Here is a 22555-nt window from a genome sequence, read left to right as displayed (position 1 = left end):
TATTAAAGCACAATCCTTGATGAATCTTTGTTAAGTGAACATGCTCCTGTCCTTGTGAACAGCGCCCAGTGCTCCAAATGTCCCCTTTAAGCCCTTTCCTGGTCCCTCTGAGGAGTGTCGACTGTCTACCTTTACATGGCCAGCAAAGGACCTTTGCCTGCCTTTGTACTTTTGTATGACGGTGGTTGCAAACAGTATGTCCTTTTTGTGGCCAGGTTCCTCTGTATTCTCTTGTGAGATTCATCTCTGCTGCTGGATGTACCATGAGTTCCTTTCTATTGCTCTGCTCATTGCATTCAATGTCTATACCACAGTTTGTGCTTTTTGCTCCCGATGAGTATTTTTATTTATTTTCAGGTTTGAGGTATTACAATTATGACATTCTTTTATGTGTCTTTTGGTGTCCTTGATACATGCAGTACTGTCATGTATATGTTTCTATTTCTGTTATATATAAACTTGGGAATTATTGAGTTACAGGCTATGTATTGTTGAGTAGTTTACCCTTAAAAAAATTTTTTTTTAAAGATTCTTTTTTTCTAAAGATTTTATTTATTTTTTTCGTGAGAGACACAGAAAGAGAGAAAGAGAGAGGCAGAGACACAGGCAGAGGGAGAAGCAGGCTCCATGCAGGGAGTCTGATGTGGGACTCGATCCCAGGACTCCAGGATCACACCCTGGGCGGAAGGCAGGTGCTAAACCGCTGAGCCACCCAGGGATCCCGTTTTCCCTTTATTTAAAAGAAATACAAAGCCTACAAAAATAGCAAGAATACCAAAATATCATATACATTTATCTATACTCATCAGTTTCTTTTGGGTATATTAAGGTTTGGATAAGGTGGTGTTTGTTGGCCAGAGTACTCTGTTCTAAAGGTGACCTTTTCCCCTCTAATTAACAAAAGTAGTCTTTGTTACTTTGAAACTGAGTATCCAGTGCCCCAGTGTACATACATACAGACATATGTAGACACAGGCATATGTGTACACATGCATATAAGTAATTTAATGTATTTTTTATTGATGTAAAATTAATAAAAATTAAAGATGAACAATTCACTATATTCAGGATGTTCTATAGTCATCACTCCACCTCTACCAAGTTTCAGATCATTTCTATCTGCTCCCTATTCTCTCTCTTCAGCCCTTAGTAGCCTCTAATCTCTATTCTGTCTCTCTGGATTTACCTGTTCTGAATATTTCATATGAATGGAATCACACATTATGTGACCCTCTGTGTCCATCTGCTCTCACTTGGCATTACGTTCTCAAGGTTCATCTATGTTGCAACTGTGTCAGAACTTCATTCTTTTTTATGGCTGAATAATACTCCATTGTGTGGATATACTATATTTTGTGTATCCATTCATCCTTTAATGGGAATTTGGTCTGTTTCTTCTACCTTTTAACTATTGTGAATGACCCAGTATTTTTCTACTCTGTGGTTTTAGCATCCATTGATGACTTTTTCCTGAATCCATTGATGATGATGATGATTGGAAAATGAAGATTTTTGTATGTGTATTTTTGTCTTTCCAACTACATTGATTAGATGGAATTCTCCTGTGAAGACTGTTAAGACTGTGTGTGTTTAGTATTAATAATCAGAAGGGACTTGGGGATTCTTTTTTATTCGGTATGTAATCTATTCTCGTTATTATTCATTTTTATAGTCAGATTGTACCAGAATTCCCTAGTGGGAATTCCTTAAGCTGGCTCACCATTCTTTATAACATGCCTCTCTCAGTGTTGGAGTCAGTGGCTTTTTAAAAAAGATTTATTTATTTGAGAGAGAGAATGCTCTCTTGTATGAGTTGGGAGGGAGGAGCAAAGGGAGAGGGAGAGAGAATCCCAAAAGCAGGCTCCATGCTCAGCTCAGAGCCCACCATGGGGCTTGATCTCACAACCCTGAGATCATGACCTGAGCCGAAATGAAGACTCAAGACTGAGCCACCCAGGCACCCCAAGCGTGGATTTTATTTAAATGAAAAAGATTTAGCTGAATTGTGAATATGTGTGTGCATTTATTTGTAATTAAGGCTTTCTTTCCCTGACCTGGTAGTATCAGGACATTATCAGTTTCTGTGTTTTTAGAGGAGCTCTCTACCTGTAAATTGCTATATTTTTTTGTGCAGCTGAGATCTTTTTCTTGAGGCAGATTTTTATTTCATGAAATTCTGTAGGACGACAGGTAATGTATTTTTACATTTAAAGTTCAGGGCTTGGGGGCAGCCCTGGTGGCTCAACGGTTTGGCGCCGCCTTCGGTCCAGGGCCTGGTCCTGGTGACCCGGGATCGAGTCCCACGTCGGGCTCCCTGCATGGAGCCTGCTTCTCCCTCTGCCTCTCTCCTCTCTCTCTCTCTCTGTCTCTCATGAATAAATGAATAAAATCTTAAAAAAAAAAAAAAAGTTCAGGGGTTGGGCTGAGCGCTGCCTTCAGCCTAGGGCACAATTCTGGAGACCCAGGATCGAGTCTCATGTCAGGCTCCCTGCATGGAGCCTGCTTCTCCCTTTGCCTGTGTCTCTGCCTCTCTCTGTCTCTGTCTCTCATGAATAAATAAAATCTTAAAAAAAAATAAAGTTCAGGGCTTAATTTTGATCTTTTAAAAAAACTTTTTGTGTATTTTGGGATTCCTTGGGTGTCTGACTCTTGATTTCAGCTCAGGTTGTGTTCTCAGGGTCATTAGATTGAGCCCCAAGTTAGGCTCCATGCTTAGTGGGGAGTCTGCTTGAAGATTCTTCCCTTCTGCTCGTACCCCCACTCGCATGCACTCTCTATCTCTAAAGTAAATACATCGCTTTTTAAAATTTTTGTGTGTTTTAAGGGAAAACTTAGTGTTACAGATGTGTAATTATCCAGATGAGCTAATATTTTCAAGGTAACGCTGTTCTTGAATTTTTTGTTATATAAATAGATTTGGATTTACTGTTTTAAGCTCATAGAGAAATTTTTTTGATCACTGTAATGCCTTTTAAATATCCTGGGTGATGAAAATAAAGGACATCTCTTAATCTTTCCCATTCTTTATATCTGTATTTGTAGTGAGTAGTAAATGGACTTTAGCTTGTGATTATAATCTCAGAATCTTGTTCTGTTGCTTACAGTATTTTGAGCTACAGGGAAATTTTCCATGATACCTGAAGGTATCACTCGTTCACATCTAATATAACTGTATGTGTAATTTAAAATGTCCCCTGTATTCTGAAAGCAATTATGGTTACTCAATTTCTTTATCACTGGAAGAATGGATTATACAACTATACTAATATGGCATTTTATTTTTTAAAATAAATTTAAAAATATTTTTTAAATTTTTGTTTTGTTTTTATTTTTATTTTTTTTAAGATTTTATTTATTCATGAGAGACACAGAGAGAGAAGCACAGGCACAGGCAGAAGGAGAATCAGGCTCCATGCCCGGAGCCCGACGAGGGACTCGATCCCGGGTCTCCAGGATCACACCATGGGCTGAAGGCGGTGCTAAACCTTCCAGAATCTCCAGCCACCCAGGCTGCCCTATTTTTGTTTTAAAGATTGATTTATTTGAGAGAGAGCACACGAGCACATGAGTAGGAGGGCAAGGGTGAGAGAGAGGAACATGTCTGATTTGTCCTGTGATTTGGGATTTTGGCCACATGGCTCCTGTCTTTAAGGAGCATAGGTCCATGTACCGTCCCTGTCCAGCCCATCTGCACCAGTTCTGCATCTCCTGGAGGCTGATGAAGTGGCCAGTGTCCCCAGATGGCTTCCCTTAAGGCAGTTACCCTCTAGGTGAAAATGGTGATTCGTGTTTTATGTAAATTAGGTTTGAGACTAGTCCCCAGAGCCTCTCCTCTGTCTGTGCCCTCCATTCTAGGTGAATGCACAGCCTGTCAGCCCTGGGCTTGGCCCTTGATCGTGGGAGTGCAGAGTGAAGCTTAGGCGGGGCTGTCTCCAAGCTGAGGGATTCCTAGGGTTAGGCACATCCTAGGCCACATTCTGTGTCACACACACCTCACTCCCCACAATGGTCATGAGCATGTACACTAACTTTCTGCAGATGTCAGAAGAGCCTAAAATCTTCCCCAGGGGGTGATTGTGAGCATTGAATGACGCAAATCATCTGAAAGCCTCTGGCACCAGAGTCTAGAGTACATTCGGTGTGTGGTGTGGAATATTTGTGGGGGCAGTCCTTCTGTTTTAACCTTCCTTCTCCATACCCTGTTTATCTTCTCCTTCATCTCCTTGCTTCCTGCCCATCCATCGCAACAGAAGAAAATCTTATACTGTGGTGTCATCTCAGAGGTTGGAAATTCAGTTTGATGATCTGCAGGGAGTTTACAGTTACTACAGCGTAGAGGTCATATTGTGCTAGAAAACAGTGGTGTTCTGGGTGGTTTGGGTGTATAAGAATTATCACTGCTCACAATTGCTGAGATTAAAATTTTAGGTTTCTGTGGTCTAATTCTTGGCAACACTTTCTTTTTCTTGTTCTTCTGTATCATTTTGACTCATGTCCCTCTCTGTTGGTTGATGGAGTGCTTCTAAGTTTGCTGTGGTCTTGTGACCTGGAATATCAAATATATAGTGAGGTCCACAGTAAGGGTGGCTAGGCTATGAGTTGCTGGTCTGAAATGGGGACAGGAGCCGAGACAGTGGCAGGAAGAGAACGCAGAGACTGATGGTCCCTAAAGCCTCATGTGGTAAACACCTGAGCAGCTGATGGGTTTTGTGAATTGAGATGGTGGGTTGAACTTTCTTAACACGGAGCTAGTTTGGAGCTAAAGTACCTTTTGGAGCAGTTGAAAGGATTAACGAAGATACCCTGTGATTTCCTTTCCTCCGGTTCCCTTGTCGTTTGTGATCATTTTGCTTGACCACTTTCTCTCTCTGAGAACGTAAGGTTTTTAATTCTCTTCACTCCCTTTCAGGCCAAGTCATGCGTCTGTCACGTTTGTGGTGTTCACCTGAACAGGCTCCACTCCTGCCTGCACTGTGTCTTCTTTGGCTGCTTCACAAAGAAACATATTCATGAACATGCGAAGTCCAAGCGGCACAACCTGGGTAAGGCGCTCTGGGACACGGCTTTAGGGTGTGGGGCCGCCCTCCCCCAGGGGCCCGTCTGAGGCCCTTGTGAGAGTCCAGGGTCGGAGGACTACACAGGGCACAGAAGGACCATGCACCCAGCTTTTGCCTGGAGGCACTGGGGTTGATGTGAATATTGTGTGCAACTGGAAATGATAATTTAAAGCAGCTCACTGTTTCAGTGTTCTTTGAAACCTTGTTTTTTAATGCAGTGTCGGAGTCCTCTTTCTCTCTGAAAAGCCTAATTAGGTTAGATTAGGCAAAACCCCACAAAGAAAGATCTTAGATGAAGTGCTGGGTTATTGAGGTCAGCACAGATGGCAGCCAGCTGGGGGTTTTTTACTTTTTATGGATTTTCACTCCTCTCCACAACACAGTCATGGAAAGGCTAACAGTTCATGACACTGTGGCATTATGATGAATTTATATCTCTTATACTTACCAGTTCAGACTGTCACACGTTCTGGAAGTTACATAAAGCAAAGTTTTGTCCCTGGCTTTATTTTCTAATTGTGCTCATTAGGTGTTTCTCTCTCCTTCATAATGATGTTTTAAGTGATGGTGAGGTTTTTAGGCACTCCTTGAGAAAATCACTTTGAAAAAGTCCAGCCCAAAGAACCTCTTACTTCATGGGGGCTCTGCAGTTCCAGTTAAAGATCTTTTTTTTTTTTTTTTAAATAAGATTTTATTTATTTATTCATGAGGGACACCGAGAGAGAGGCAGAGACGTAGGCAGAGAGACAGAGAGAGAAGCAGGCTCCACACGGGGAGCCCAATGTGGGACTTGATCCTGGGACCCCAGGATCACGCCCTGGGCTGAAGGCAAGTGCTCAACAGCTGAGCCACCCAGGTGTCCCCCCAGTTAAAGATCTTTTTAGAGCCTTTTTAAATAGTAGGGATGGGGGACAACCTGGTGGCTCAGTCATTGAGCCTCAGGTGGTGGTCCCTGGGTCCTGGTATTGAGTTCTGCATCATGCTTCCTGCATGGAGCCTGCTTCTCCCTCTGCCTATGTCTCTGCCTCTCTCTGTGTGTCTCTCATGAATGAATAAATAAATAAAATCTTAAATAGTAGGGATGGAATGTACTAAGTCCTCTATGGCGGACTACTGCATTCATAACGGAGAACATACAGCAAGTGCTGTTAAGAAGGCTCCTGGAATGAGGGGTTTTTTGGGGAGAGAGCTCGTGGTGCCAGTAATGCTTTCATGAATTATGTCCCATGGAGAAATGAGGGATCTCTTCTTACATTGACCAATCAGACGAAAAAGACACTGCTCAGGACAGTGTGGATGTGATAAAAGTGTGCAGTATTTACCTAATGTAGACACTTGCATTTACAGTGTAAATGAAGAGTATTCCTGCCCTGAGTTTTAGACCCATTTAGGCTGCTCTGCTGTTACGCCTGGGCTGTGATTCTGTGGGCTAAAGAGTTATGGAACATTGGAAATATATTTGCACTTAAAAAGCTATCTGAAGAATTTTGTTGTTACCCAGAGTCATTTATAAAAATGACTTTAGAAATTTATTCATTTTATTAACCTGATTGATAAACTCTGCCACTACTTTTGGTAGAGTGCATGCATTTTAGGTTTGTTTTCAGAAACAAAACCTTGAGATGGGAGAAAGATCTAGTCCTTCACTGTTAGAGTCTGTGAATTTATTGAAGATTGCTCGTGTATGTGTTCATCCAGGCTAGGAGTTTTCTGTGTCTGGGAGGGGAGGAGTGGAGGGCAACGGGCACAAGAGAGAGAGGCTGAAGTGTAGAAGTGCTAGAGGAGAACATAATCCTGGCAGCCCTGACTCCCACCTGGTGGTTTGGTTCCCGACTAGCCAAGAGCACCTGCCTGTCCTCTGCCCTGTGCATCTCACTGCTGCTCCCACCTGCTTATCTCTAGAGCAACTTCTAGGCTGTCCATATTTTGGTTGTCATTTTATAAGGGTATTTTGCAGGACGTCCAAGGGCAGAGTAATTGAGCAGTGGTAGGGGGACTAAGGCGCCTTGATTTCCTTGTGTTCAGGTTCTTCCACCTTCCAGGGATATTCCGTAGTATAATAGTGGGACCTGAAGTGGATTAGTAGGGAAACTCTTAACAGGTGTCTACTTTTTTGTTGGATTAGAGCGAGAGGCCTAAACTGAATCTTGTCTGAATATTGTGGATAATGCATTTAAAAATAGAGTATTGATAGCAATAAGGTCATTGTTGAAGATCATGTGGAAGGACAGGTATGGCCTGTCAAGTATGGCATGGGATAAGTTGGCCCTACAGCAGTCTCCTCAAACATTCTACTTCTTGGTCTGTCCTTTCCTAAAAGTAGTTGCCTTAATCCAATGTGATAAAAACATACATCAGGAAAAAGGGCTTCCTCTCATTTGGGATGGCCACTCCAATTTGCTGGTATACTTCCACCTGGACTGGTTGGTGTCCTAAACTGGATGTTGGAATTCTAGTTCACTGTGGGGCCTGTTGCAATGAGTAGGGCGACAAACTTGGAGCTGTTTGATTTCATACTTTCTGGCTGCTTACAGGTTTTTTTATGTTGAGTCACAAGGTACTTAGATTTTGCCACTATGAGACACAAAAGTGTGAAAGTAATGCCTTTAGCTTTGTTCCATGTGTCTTTGAAGAGGTATTGTAGCTGCTCCCAAAAGACCATGCGCTGGTGGGTGTGGGGAAACCAGCTCACTTAGGAATTGGTAGTGTTTCCCCCTCCATTCTCAAGATTACCCTGTGACCGAAGGGAAAGGACCTCACGTGGTGCATGTGGTGCATCTTCACTACAAAAGAATTTTCCAGGGGAACTACCTTGATTGTATGTGTTGCTTTGGGTTTTTAAATTTTATATTGAGGTGAAATTCACATAACATACAAAGTTTAAAGCGTACACTTCAGTGGCATTCACTCTCTCACCACATTGTGCAATCAGCATCTTTCCACTTCAGAACTTTTTCATCATCTCAGAAGAATAGCCCACTTCCAGGTGTGTCCCCACCCCCCACCCCCCGACCTCCAATCCCTCCAACCCCCGGCAATTGCTGATCTGCTCTTTGTCTCCCTGAACTTGCCTGTTCTGAATATTTTGTAAAAGGAATTATACAGAGGATGACCCTTTGTGTCTAGCTTCTTTCTCTCAGCATGTTTTCGGGGTTCATCCATGCTATAGCATGTATCAATAATTCATTGCTGTGTATGTTGAGGTAATATCGCATTGTGTACATCTTCCATATTTTATTCATCTTTTCATCCATTAATGGACATTTTGGTTGTTCCCACCTTTTGGCTCTTCTGAGTAATGCTGCATAAACAGTCGTGTGAGTTTCTGTGTGGACATAAGTTTCCATCTCATTTAGATATATACCTCAGAGTGAAATAGCAGGGTGCTCATATGGTAAGTGTGTGTCGAGTTTTTGTGGGGCCACCAGAGTTGTCTACGGTGGCGGCACTATCCTTTGTTCCTGCCAGCAGTTTCTCCACATCCTGGCCAACACTTACTTTCTTTTTTAGTAACTCTGGCCATTATGATGAGTGTGAAGTGGTATCTTAGTGTGGCTTTGATATGCATTTTCTCAATGACCAGTGATGTTAAATGTTTTTTTCATGTGCTTCTTGGTCCTTGGTATATCTTCTTTGGAGAAATGTCTATGCAAGTCACTTGTTCATGTTTTTAATTGGGTTGGGTTGTCTTTTTGTTGTGCTTTATGATATATATACACACACACAAACACACATCTCTTGGAGATTTCTGTCTCCTGGGTAGTGAACCCTGACTAGATATAGATATATGCTTTGCAGATATTTTCTCCCATTTTGTGGGTTGTCTTTCTTAATAATGTCCTTGAAGGCACAAAGTCTAGTTTTGATCAAGCCCAATTTATCAGTTTTTTTCTTTAGTTGTTCATGTTTCAGTTGTTAATGTTTTTGGTGTCAAATTGTGAGTCCACTGCCAAATCCGAGGTCATGAAGACTTAACCCCTAGGTTTTCTTCTAATGGTTTTGTACCCTTAGTGCTTTATTGAGGTTGCTGATCCCTTCTTCATTTTTGTATATGATGTAGGGGTGAGCTTCATCTTTTGTTTGTTGAACTTCTGGTCATCCCACCACTGTTTCTTGAGCAGGTGGTACTTCTTCCATTGGATGATCTTGGCACTCCAGTAGACTTCACTAATTTTACATAGTTAGGTGTTGAGTTTGGAAAGGTGCCTTGAAGAAGACCTTGTCTAGGAAGACTTGAACACACATTGAAATATTTATATGCCTTCCCCGGGCTGGTAATTGTGCTGTTGTTGACTGTATGCTTGGCATATATTTTTTTTAAGATTTACTTATTTACTTAGGGGGGGGAGGGGCAGAGGGAGAGAATCTCAAGCAGAATCCCTGCTGAGCACAGAGCTCAATGAGGGGCTTGCTTGGCATATTTTTTATTGACTGCCTTTGCTTTCCTGAAAATTTCTGTCATCCTCGCTGTAGTCTGCCTCTGGCTTTGGTATCCCTGTGCCAGGAACTATCCCATTTAAGGAATACGCAGTGCTAAAGGGCTGCCAAGCTCCATGCAACAGCTTTGTTGGAGACTTTCAAAGAATTTGTAGGAATTTTGTCAGTTTTGGGTTAGGGGCAAGGGTGGGATAGGCATGGGATTTTTTTTTTTTTTGAGTTCAGTTTGCCAACATATAGCATAACACCTAGTGCTCATCCCATCAAGTGCCCCTCTCAGTGCCCATCACCCAGTCACCCCTACCCCCTGCCCACCTCCCTTTCCACCACCCCTTCTTCGTTTCCCAGAATTAGGAGTCTCTCATGACCTTCTCTGATATTTCCCACTCATTTTCTCTCCTTTCCCCCTTATTCCCTTTACTATTTTTTATATTCCCTAAATGAATGAGACCATAGAATGTTTGCCCTTTTCTGATTGACTTATTTCACTCAGCATAATACCCACCAGTTCCATCCACGTTGAAGCAAATGGTGGGTATTTGTTGTTTCTAATGGCTGAGGAATATTCCATTGTATACATAAACCACATCTTCTTTATCCACTCATCTTTCCATGGACACCGAGGCTCCTTCCACAGTTTGGCTATTGTGGACATTGCTGCTAGAAACATCGGGGTGCAGGTGTCCGGCGTTTCACTGCATCTGTATCTTTGGGGAAATCCTCAGCAATGCAGTTGCTGGGTCATAGGGCAGATCTATTTTTAACTCTTTGAGGAACGTGCACACAGTTTTCCAGAGTGGCTGCACCAGTTCCCATTCCCACCAACAGTGCAAGAGGGTTCCCCTTTCTCCACATCCTCTCCAACATTTGTTGTTTCCTGTCTTGTTAATTTCCCCTTTCTCACTGGTGTGAGGTGGTATCTCATTGTGGTTTTGATTTGTATCTCCCTGATGGCCAGTGATGCGGAGCATTTTCTCATGTGCTTGTTCGCCATGTCTATGTCTTCCTCTGTGAGATTTCTGTTCATGTCTTTTGCCCATTTCATGATTGGATTGTTTGTTTCGGGCATGGGATTCTTAAATTGAGCTTTAATACATCTGTTCTAGAGGACTTTAAAGATCCACCACAATATTACTGATCTGCGTCATGGTGACAGAAGACATGGAATAAAAAGTTGTGATTTATGAAGACATTCCCATGTACGAGGTGTACTGTAAAGTTGTAAAATTATCACACAAACCTGTGAGGTGTCAGTGCTGTTACTGTTACCATTATGCCAAAGGGGAAGCTGAGACTCAAAGAAGTGGTGCGTGACTAGTAAGTGGCAGAACTAGGAGGCAGACCAGTTTTCTACATCTGTGCTCTTCATGCTGCGTTGCTTCTGTGGCTTGGTGAATCTAAGCCAGAAAAAATTCTTTTTAATTGTTCAATTGAGATGCCTTTCTTCCAGGTGCTTACATTAAAGGACTTTATCTTACTTTATAATGAAGTAACTAAGAGCAGGTTTTATAGATGATGCAGACAAGAAAGTGCACAAAACCCACTCACAGGTGGGCAGGAGCCAACTCTGTGGGTCAAGAAGTCAAGATTATCTGGTTAGGGAACATTTTACCACTGTCCTTAAAGCAAACAGCATCTGCATTCCTTTTCGTAATCGTATCAGGAGTTCTAGATATAATAGAACACGGTTATGTATGTCAGGTGGCTAAGAGTCCTTATGAACTGATCATACACGATGAAAGTTTTCCCTTTTTGTTTTTTTGAATTTTATTTATTTATTTGAGAGAACAGGAGCACGTGTTGAGGGGGCGGGGCTGAGCTGAAGGCAGACGCTTAACTGGCTGAGCCTCCCACGCATCCCTTCCCTTGTTTTAAATACCACTCTTTCAGAAAATAGAGTCCTGGGATCCCTGGGTGGCGCAGCGGTTTGGCGCCTGCCTTTGGCCCAGGGCGCGATCCTGGAGACCCGGGATCGAATCCCACATCGGGCTCCCGGTGCATGGAGCCTGCTTCTCCCTCTGCCTGTGTCTCTGCCTCTCTCTCTCTCTGTGACTGTCATAAATAAATTAAAAAAAAAAATTAAAAAAAAAAAAAAGAAAATAGAGTCCTCATACTTGAGGATTAAGTCTTTTGTAAAATGTGGACGCGCGATGGCTCTCATTCTCACTCAGATTCCTCAGACTTGTAAGTCCTGAGCTTCCAAGGAAACTACATGTACTGTACCTGCTTAGGATAAAGGTCTGAAGTGGGAGGGATGAATCCTTTCATAAAAAGGGGTTCTGTGATTTGAGAGTAGGGAAACAGTGGAAACAGTAAGATGTGTAAAACACTTAGATGTTTCATTTGTAACCTTAAATGTTGCCTTTACATTTTTAATTAAATTTGCTCTCTCTCCTCCTTTCTCTTTTCAGCCATAGAACTTATGTATGGAGGCATCTACTGCTTTTTGTGTCAGGACTACATATATGACAAAGATATAGAAATCATTGCCAAAGAGGAACAGCGGAAAGCTTGGAAAATGCAAGGTTTGGTTTTGCCTAGATTTATGTGCCTGATTTGTCTCTTAATCCTGCATTCTCTCATGTCTGTCCAGGGCAGAGCTGATCAAGAGAAAGATCAGTATCTAGGGAAAAAGTCAGTATAGGGAGATAGGACAGCAGCTGGGTTTTTGCAGGGTGGGTCCTGATTTAGTGGGAAGAACCCCCACAGCTGCTTACTTCCTCCTGTAGGCACCAGCTGAGGATCCAGGAAAAGCAGGTGAAGTGACTCGCCAGACAGGTGTGCAGGCTCCTTCTGCAGGGGCCCCGGGGAGGCAGCTGGAAATCCAAGCTTCTCATGGCTGGTGGTCTTTCTGGCGACCAGCCCCTCTCCAGGAACCCACCAAGAGTCACCTCATTAGAATAAAAGATGCTTCTGCTCTCTTATCACTTAGAGAGTATAAGGGTTTTAAGAACCCTGTGCCAGGAACCAGGGGTGGAGACCAATACATACGTTTTCTGTTTTCTCCTAGTAGCTGTGGTACCAGCATGCGGTTCTCAGTTGCTGTCACTTCCTTGACCTCACACTTTCTTCCTTGGATATGTAGTCAGGGTACACACAAACCTCATACGTATGTTTTCCCTATTCATTTCTTTGTTTCTTGTTTCCTTGATTTTTTTTTAGTTTTCATTTCCAGCAGATAGATGCTCATGGGTTACAACAGTAAGAGGTGTAGTTTACCCCGCTTGACTGGTGAGCATCTGTCAATTAGCAGAACCGTCACTGTTTACAAAGAGAACCCAGTATCTCTTTTACACTTTTTGGGCTTAATTGCTCTGCTTTTGAAAAAACACCATTTTCCGAGAATGAAACAATACAAACAGGTGCTCTCTGTGATCAGATTTGTTTGTATGTAACAAATCTTTTCTGGAGAACAACTTCCTATTCTTTTCTCCCTCAATAATTTAGTAACATTGCAACTGAGTCTGAATATATTATTTCTTTGGGAAGAACATTTACCCTACAAGAACTAAGAAATGCATGGCCCAGAATAAATCAGAGCTTTTCTAAATCATTCTATAGTTCCCATGTGTCAATGAGATATTATGTCTTTTAAAGTTCATTGAATTTTGCAGAAATATGGGAAACAAGTCGTGGGAAACAAGTAGGTATTGGGACACTTAATTAGCATCTGCACCATTATCTGTGTTATAAGTCTCTTGTGGGGACAGCTGTCCAACATGATGCATTTTCAGACGGTGTTTCAGCCAGTGTTTTCTCCTTGTTGCTTTCACTCTTTCTGGGAGGGTACATCACCTCGGGGTGCCCCGCTTCTCCTCTGTCTACTCAAGGATTATAGGCTTTGCAAAAGAAAAAACAAAAACCATCTTGGCATTAGCATTACAGTAGCGTCGATGGGAGGCATTTCCTTCTTTCTCAGGGGAAAACTCATTCACCACACATTTTTCTAAAACTCCTTTTAATTGTTCTTTTTTAGTCTGTTGTAATATAATATGGTTCTAGAAAGACCTCATGTTGTGGATGCCCATCTTTGAAATACAAGTTGATAAGTGGTCTGTCACCATCACTTTTACTTACAAACACGCCTGATGAGTATTGAGCTCATGGCACCTGGACTGTCTTCCATGTGTTTAGGTGTTGGGGAGAAGTTTTCAACTTGGGAGCCAACCAAACGAGAGCTTGAACTGCTGAAACACAACCCGAAAAGGCGAAAGATCACCTCCAACTGCACCATAGGTAGGTGGGTGGCAGTGCTGGGCGTGGTGGTCTGTTGTCACTGCCAGCACGGCTGGCTATTCCAACGTAGATGTGAACAGGAGGATTGCATAGTGCAGTTCTCTCTAACCCCTTGTACATCAGTTGTCTTCACCCCCTTTTCCCCCCACTACTTCTGGAACACCTGTTCTTGGGAGGTGGTGCTGCAGTGAGGTTGAGGGGGGCCCCATAGTGATGGAAACAGCCCTGACAGTCTATCCTGTAAAAAGACTCATTATGGTCAGGTTGACGCTGTGTACATGACTTTTAGGGAGAGAAATGTGTGTGTGAGAGGGTTCTCTGGGTTTTCTAACACTTCAAGAATATGTTTTAGAAGCTTTTTAATAGGTTTTGTTAGAGCAGCTCCTTTCTGACCTGTTGCTCTATCTGTGGGTCATTCTATCAAAACTTAGTGGCTGAGGTGAGCGGAAGGATGATGGTAAACATTCCTCAGGACAGTTACTAGAAAAGGCCTAAAAATTAGAAAAAGACATTTCCTCTTACCTCTTGAATGAGTGAATAAATGTAGAGGCACAGCAGTGCCATCGGGCCTCAGTGGTCCTTGTGGTGCAGAGCCTGTCAGCCCCACTCTCCTGTCTGCCTCCCGGCCAGGTCTGCGGGGACTGATCAACCTTGGAAACACGTGCTTCATGAACTGCATCGTCCAGGCTCTCACCCACACGCCACTTCTGCGAGATTTCTTCCTCTCCGACAGGCACCGGTGTGAGATGCAGAGCCCCAGCTCATGTCTGGTCTGTGAGATGTCGTCACTTTTTCAGGAGGTGAGCGCTCTTGACCTTGGCAGTGTATGGCTTCTGTAACCACTTGTGTTTTTCCTTTAAAAAAAAAAAAAAAAAGAAAAAAGATTGACCTAATGAAGGCAGGTTTCTGACATCTTATATACAGTGAATACTTAATACGTGCGTTTATTATGGAACTTTTTTTTCTAAGATCTTATTTATTCGTGAGAGACACAGAGAGAGAGGCAGAGACATAGGCAGAGCGAGAAGCAGGCTCCCCATGGGGAGCCTGATAAGGGGACTCGATCCCAGGACCCTGGGATCACGACCTGAGCCAAAGGCAGATGCTCAACCACTGGGCTACACAGGCATCCCGGGAACATTTTTTCCAAAGGGAATCGTTAGGGTCTGTTGGCATCACTTAGAAGCATGGTGCTAACTTGGAGGATAAGAAAGAGCCTTTTCGAAGGGGCCCTGCCAGGGGAAGACATTTGTCCGTAAATGCTATGGTCCTTTTACCCTTCCCTCATGGTCTGCCATCCTTTGTTCTCATGGTGAGTGGCCCTTCTCTTGCCAGGCCTGAGTGTGCTTCAGCAGAACACCTCTGGCTTTGTGGCCATCTCTGGCTTTGTGGCTCTCTACCCTGAGCATGAGGGTCTGTTCTGTTTAGATCCTAGGCTGCTCTCAGGCCGTACCTGTCCCCATGTGGCAGGATAGGGTGCAGGTTGAGCTCCGGTGTCCTGGGTTTGGATTCTCTTCTGCACCCAAGCACTGGAAAGGGTCTCTGACCTGAAGTCCCTTGGCTGCTTCGGCAACAGAATGGGGCTGGTATGTGCCCTGTTAGTTGCTGAGAGTGCCCAGGTGTACTTTAGGGGTCCAGCAGAGGAGCCAGCAGATCTGGCCTGAAGTATCTTGCACTCACTCAGCAGCCACCTGCCTTGTTTACGCATTGGGCACTCCTGATTCATCGTTTGGACCTATTGGTAGAAAACCAACAATGGAAAGGGACAAAATGATAGATTCAGAAAGACCAGTGAGTCCACATAAAAATATATTTTGCAAACAACAACAAAATGGAAACAAGGATATAAAATGGAATCCTTTTCCATTAGAGCAGCTGCAGGAAATTCTTGGCTGCTGTTACATGTTTGTTGTCACGTGTGATGTGTACTCTTTCTTGACATCTTCCCCCTTTTCCTTCCTCTCCACGTCTGAGCAGTTTTACTCGGGGCACCGCTCCCCCCATATCCCGTACAAGTTGCTGCACCTGGTGTGGACTCACGCGCGGCACCTGGCGGGGTACGAGCAGCAGGATGCGCACGAGTTCCTCATCGCAGCCCTGGACGTCCTGCACCGACACTGCAAAGGTGCGCCTGGGCCGTCCTCTTCCTTGTCCTTGTGCCTGGGGCAGGGGTGGGGGCACTGCCGCAGCAGGCACCTCTTCTGGGGAACTTGTCTTTTCATTGTGACTTTCCCCCCACAAGAAGAGAAACATCCTTCATACCCTGAAGAGGTTCTTGATAGTTTTGAAGAGAGGAGGAAGTGGTTTGGGGTGTTCCCTCCGACCTTTCTGGGAGTGGACCAGCATGGTGGTTGGTCCTGGAAGAGCTGTAACAGTGAGCAGGACTCTTTGTCCTTGACGGGCCTTTGCCTGGAGTCCTCTGCTGCTGGGGTCCTCTGGGCCTGACTGTGAGGGAGCTCATGTGTGGCTCCTTGGGGTTGTCATAGCCTGTGGTGTGCTGGAAACTTACAAATTGCTCCAGACACAGCAGAACCATCAAAACTGGCCCCTCCCCTTGTGGGGTCTCCAGAAGGACTGATTGTTTTTTTTGTTTTGTTTTTGTTTTGTTTTTGTTTTTGATTGTTGTTTTAAGGTAGCTAGAGAGAGAGCTGAGAACTGGACCAGCACACTTGCCAGGGCCACTCCAACCCTCAGTCATGTTCCTTCTGGGATCCAGCCAGGGGCTTTTAAAGTCTCTCTTTGGATCTCACTGGATCTTGGTTTCTGTCCCACAGCCTGGCCCCCAGAGGGTGACAGCCTCCTCAGGGGCCTCAGATATGTGTGGGTTTGGATAGTCTGGGGAAAGGGACAGTGGGCAGCAGCTCTTCCATTCGGAGCAGGAGTTTAGGACTGAATCACAAGCCACCATGGTTCCTCCTCTTCCCCTCCCCATGGCGGGCTCCCAGTCAGAAGGCCCTACACCAAAGTGTGCTGACACAGGTGTCCTATGAAGGGGGGGGGGGGTGGTTCTCAAATTTAACTGTGGGTCAGCGTCCCCTGGAGGGCTTGCTGGTGTTCCTGTTCAGTGGGTGTGGAGCAAAGGCAGGTGTTCATTCCTTTTTTTTTTTTTTTAAAGATTTTATTTATTTACTCATGAGAGACACAGAGAGCTGGAGACATAAGCAGTGGGAGAAACAGGCTCCATGCAGAGAGCCTGACGTGGGACTCGATCCAGGGTCTCCAGGATCACGCCCTGGGCTGCAGGCGGCGCTAAACCGCTGCACCACCGGGGCTGCCCCAGGTGTTCATTCCTGATGGGTCCCTGGTGATGCTGAGGCTGCCGGTTCAGGGGAGCACACACAAGTGTAGTGGAGGTGTGCGGGGTAACCAAGTTACCTGGGTACCTGTGGCCTCCAGGATGGTACAGCTGCCTGTCTTCCAGGTCTTACTGAATTGCCTCCTACTGCTGCTCCTCAGCCTCTCCCTAGTCACGGGGCTGCTCTCAACATGTGTTGTCTGACATTACAGCTGAGAGGCAAGCCAAACTCCAAATAAGATGGCTTGTTCTCATCAGCTGTCAGGCTTCTGGCTTTTTTGTGTACTTGAATTTTTTTCTCCTGAAAAACATACACATCCTTTCAGTGTTCACCTGAGGAACCAAATAAACGGTGCTTAATAGCTTAGGTAAGGTTTAGCTTCCTAGTATGGAGTACAGCATACAAACAAAAGAGCTGGTGTGTAAGGCTGTGAAATTATTCCAGCACTTGAGGATAGTCAGGTGACTTCTGTTATCAGCGTTAGTCTAACCTGAAAAATCAGCTGCTTGAAAGGCTTTATTGTGAAAACATTCAGGGGACAGAAGCACAATGCAGTGACTGTGATGCACTTGTCTGAGGTATTTCCATCTCACAAATCACGAGAAGCGTAAGGCTTCTCTCGCTGGAAGCAGAGTGTTCAGAATCCTCCCTCAACCCTCCTAGTTCACTGCCACAGCCAGGCCCTCCATGCACTTGGTTGTGTGGTGGTTGGGAGCCTCAGCTATCTTGAGGCCTTTTTTCCTTTGTGTCTTCCTATATGTATTTTTTTACTTCCTAACATTTTGTCTCATGAATTTGAAATCTTTCTGGGTAGCATTTTCTCCATAATTGCTCCAGGCAGTTTGCTGTCAAAAGGCTGGGTGGACATCCTTTATTTCTATGTAATAATTTCACTTTTTAGATAAGTGATACATATGCAGATAGACACAGTCCAGTCCTTTTGTCTATTTGAAAGTTCTGTAGTATGTATTTATGGTATATATCAACATGTGTTACATTCCACCATGTAAGCTTAGTTAGTATCCATATATCTGCACCCAAATATAGAAATAAAACCTGTATTGAACTAGAGAGGATAGGAATGGTACTTCTCTATGTGCTGCTGATGGGAAAGCAGAACTGTTCCTGAAGTTCCAGAGTGCAGGAGCTGATGAGCAAAGCAGACTGAGGTGAGTCCTGCAGGGACACTTTCTGAAGCCAGGGCACCGTGTACGTGTAGAGTAGGAGGAGAGGAGGGGAGAGCAGGGGCTTTGCTGGCAGCATGTGGCACCACGCCACTGCATGACAGTTTAGTCGTTCTCTGCGTGAACAGGGGAATCTGTAACTCTCCCCAGTGACTGGGCATTAGCTATATCTTGGTACCTAGAGAGAAGCCAAGCAGGTCTTAGGGAATGGAGTAAAAGAAGAAAATTGAAAATAAACTAGCAGGGTTGTTTCCTCTTTGCCCACCAAGTCTCCCTGTTTGAACTAGGGTTCTCTGTGCGCTTTTGAAAGTATCGATCCTTGTGGCTTCATCACCTCTGCAGGTGAATGGCCTCATGCCTTGGGCCTGTAGCTCTCGGAAACTTGCGGACTCGGGGGCACAGGTGCAAATCACACAGCTGCGATCTATCCCCAGGTGACGATAATGGGAAGAAGGCCAACAACCCCAATCACTGCAACTGCATCATAGATCAAATCTTCACGGGCGGGCTGCAGTCGGACGTCACCTGCCAAGTCTGCCAGTAAGTGCGAGGTTCCTGCACAGCACTGTGCATTCTTCTGACCAGATCGGGATGCGGTACCCCAGGTCCTGTCTGTGAGGCTTACTTTATTCTGGGTGTTGCTTATTGGACATCATGGTACATTTTCAGCTAACAAAACTGCTGTGTTCTCTAAGTTTTACTTAGAGCCAGAAGTTTAGTGGGTTCCCCCACAGCTGTATCTTTTTGGTGATGTGTGGATAAATAGATTGTTTGGCTTTTATAGAGGAGCATCTGCAGCAGCAACCAGATGTGAAGCCGGACAAGTTGAGCTTAAACAGCCAAGCCATCAGATATGTTGAGATAAAGTAGCTCCAGGACAGATCCACAGATGAGTAGGTCACCCTGAGTGGTGCAGGTCATCTGGAGCACGGTCCCCGGGGCCATCTTTATTCCTCTGCCACCCAGTGAGGTGTGCTTCGAAGCCTCCCACTGAATCTCTGCTTCCCTTGGAGTCCCTAACACCAGGAGCTAAATAAGAGAGCCCTGCCTTCCAGAGGGACTGGCACACAGACAGCAAACACTTGGCACCTGGGTTCCAAAGAGTGTTGCTTTTCGTTTCAGTTTCCTTTTCTATGATCTCCAAGGTAGTGTCCCTGATTCTTACAGTTTTTTGAAAAACCTCAAAATGAGTGTGATGATCTTCTGGGTTCTTTAGGAAACTGTTGCTGTAAAAGTAGCCTTTGCCTGAAGTGGCTTACCTGCTATTCCTCCATAGGGCCCCCTTGGAAGCCCAGGATGCATGGAGTGGGAGCTCTCCTGCGTTTTCTGACCTTCCATGTCATTTGGATGGAAGGGCAGAGCTGTGAGAACATGTGGATGCTGTTGGCCAGGTGCTACCTCTGAAGCCATGTGGCTGTCCATTCTCACTGGTATGTTTATCTCCTCTTGCTTCTAGTGGAGTCTCTACCACCATAGACCCCTTCTGGGACATCAGTTTAGATCTGCCTGGCTCTTCCACCCCGTTTTGGCCCCTGAGCCCAGGGAGTGAAGGCAGCGTGGTGAATGGGGAAAGCCATGTAGCAGGAACCACTACGCTTACGGACTGCTTGAGGAGGTAAGATTGCCAATGGCGCTTTTGTAGACAAAGACTGGTCTTTCTTTTTCTTTTCCTTTTTTTAAAGATTTATTTATTTATTCATAAGACACAGAATGATGCAAAGACATAGGCAGAGGGAGAAACAGGCTTCCTGCAAGAAGTCTGATGCAGGACTTGATCCTGGGACTCACTGGGATCACGCCCTGAGCTGAATGCAGATGCTCAACCGTTGAGCCACCCAGGTGTCCCAAGACTGGTCTTTCTATGCAGGCACCTGTCTTCTCCTTGCCTTGAGGCTCCTCAGGGTAGTATTGGTCAGAGGAAAGTCCTAAGAAATTCAGGGCCACCCGGGGCCCAGTAGGATTTTCTTTCAAATGTCCGATATAGAAAATGAGACAAGATATGATAGCCTGCATGTGGCTGTGGTTGGAGCCCTTGGCTCCCTCACTGTGTTGCTGTCTCAGCTCTTACTGTCTGTGCTATACTTCCTCAGTCAGGATTGAAATGCAGCCTTTTCAGGGGAGGAGACTGTCTCCTACAACGTTCGTGTCCCCCCGCAGCACCTTGCGTGGTGATGGTCTTCTGCCCGACACACGTGTGACTACCTGTGTATACCAGGTCAGAGTGCTGGCAACTGCAAGTGGCAGAAATGGACTCTGGTGGACTGAAGCAGGCAGAGATACTGGTTAGCTCACAACATCCACAGGAAGGCTAGAGAGGACGCAGCTTAGTGAACAGGTGGTCACCCTGAGATGGCTTGGGGACCAGGATCCAGAAACATACAGCCTGCTACTGGCCTGGACGCTCTCAGGTGCAGTTGAGGTGCTGCTCCCAGCAGGACACATTGTTCCTACCGTTGCTTCTTTAGAACGATTTTTCCAGATAGATTCCAAATTAGGAGTATTCAGCTGGTCGAGCGTAGGTCGTGTGGCCAAATTGCTAGTGGGTGGGAAAAGCAGATACCTGGCTTTTGTGGTAAACTTCATGAAGGAAGATGGATCCCGTCTCCCACCTAGTTTTGGTGGAGGGGTAGCACAGATAGATAATGGAGAAGATATGTGAGTTGAGCTCTGTTGTCCATTCTTTACTCAGGGTTATGTGAATTTGAAGGTAGGACCCTCTTCATGTCTGACATTGTGGGATGTTTTCTTCGTGTTGAAGCAGGTTTGGTTGACATACTTGGTGCCAGAAAGTTAGCATAATTTGGCAGAGATGACAAGGATATGGGGATAAGTGTATTTCAGTTTAGGGGCACTGCACATGGAAAGAAAAATGACAAAGTATCAGGAACTTCCAGAAAAATAAATGAGAAAACATCAAAAGAGGACTTTGGACTCAGCATTTTCTACGGCACTGGCGTATGTTTAAAAAAACGTGCCTCCTCATGAGAAGCAGTGTGTTGTTTATTGATAAGTTGGTTAATTGGTACTAGTTGGCAAAGTGGTTATAACTGGCTGAAGCATGTTTATCCAAATGCAAGGGTGAGTAAAATGTTTACACCTCTAGTGTGACTTCACAAGCCACGAAGGCGGCATGTCAGGAAACTCGGACCTATCACGGAAGTGAGTTCTGGTAGCACGAGCCTCAGAGGCGCTTCCTTCCTTCACTGGGGAAGGCACTTGAGGGCTCCTTTAAGGAAGTGTTGTTTGCCACCAGGCTGGGTAGGTTTGTTGCCTCAGGCACTTTGCTTTCCACCATCAGTCACCTGTTTTCTGAATGCTTGCTGGATGGGCAGAGTCTTCAGCCCAGTTTCAGCTGTGGGCCGGCCTTGGACTTCAGTTCTAAGAGTCAGTGTTTATCCTCAGTGCACAGTGCTATTTCTGCCTGGTAATGACACTGGCCTGAATACTAGGCCCTGCTGTCACCCTATGCTGAATGGGGAAGTCCATGTAGATGTCAGGGAAGTGGTCGTGGCCCCCAGTGTGTTCCTGAGTGGTTGGGTTGGAGTGGTGCCAAATTGGTTTTAGTTGGAAAATTGGATTATGAGCTAGTGTCATGGTTAGTCATGTGTATCCAAAGTCTTCACTATAAACCTGGGCACCTTCTCTCTTCCAGTCAGATACCCAGTGTTCAAACTGCCCTGGTTGGCTTTATAAAAAACTATTCTGTACAGTCCATTCAACTCAGGATCCAAATGAGGCCTACACACTACACTTCGTTGTTTGGTTTCACAAGCCCCTCGCAAATCCGTAGGCTTCAGTCTCCCTTTGGTTTCCTTAACCATTTCTATGTTGAAAAGACAACATCACTTTCCACAGAATTACCCATGCTCTGCAGGTTGCAGATTGCATTTATGGGCTCGTTCTTGTAGGTTGCAGCAAGCCCGCTCAGATTCCTTTCCCCTTTCCTTTCCTTTCCTATCCTATCCTATCCTATTTTTTTTATTGGAGTTCAATTTGCCAACATACAGCATAACATCCAGTGCGTATCTCGTCAAGTGCCCCCCTCAGTGCCTGTCACCCAGTCACCCCATCCTCCCGCTCACATCCCTTTCCACTACCCCTTGTTCCTTTCCCAGAGTTAGGAGTCTCTCATGATCTGTCACCCTCTCTGATATTTCCCACTCATTTTCTCTCCTTTCCCCTTTATTCCCTTTCACTATTTTTTATATTCCCCAAATGAATGAGACCATATAATGTTTGTCCTTCTCCAACTGACTTTCTTCACTCAGCATAATACCCTCCAGTTCCATCCACGTTGAAGCAAATTGTGGGTATTTGTCATGTCTAATGACTGAGAAATATTCCA

General features: G+C 44.8%; 1 protein-coding gene across 6 annotated transcripts in view; it reads left to right on the top strand.

The window, feature by feature from the left end:
• The window catches only part of USP22 (ubiquitin specific peptidase 22), a 92035-nt gene that overhangs the window by 14968 nt on the left and 54512 nt on the right, over positions 1–22555 (top strand). For all 6 annotated transcript variants that reach the window (XM_038537137.1, XM_038537133.1, XM_038537136.1 and 3 more), the window contains exons 2-8: positions 4910–5042; positions 11906–12019; positions 13629–13730; positions 14361–14530; positions 15708–15855; positions 18645–18750; positions 19667–19825. In XM_038537137.1, coding sequence (XP_038393065.1) covers positions 4910–5042; positions 11906–12019; positions 13629–13730; positions 14361–14530; positions 15708–15855; positions 18645–18750; positions 19667–19825 — 932 coding nt within the window. The remainder of the gene's footprint in view (positions 1–4909; positions 5043–11905; positions 12020–13628; positions 13731–14360; positions 14531–15707; positions 15856–18644; positions 18751–19666; positions 19826–22555) is intronic.

This window comes from Canis lupus, chromosome 5 (assembly GCF_011100685.1).
Source record: "Canis lupus familiaris isolate Mischka breed German Shepherd chromosome 5, alternate assembly UU_Cfam_GSD_1.0, whole genome shotgun sequence".
Taxonomy (NCBI): Eukaryota; Metazoa; Chordata; class Mammalia; order Carnivora; family Canidae; genus Canis; species Canis lupus.
Note: the sequence above shows the minus strand (reverse complement) of the source record. Positions and strands in the feature narration are given on the sequence as shown.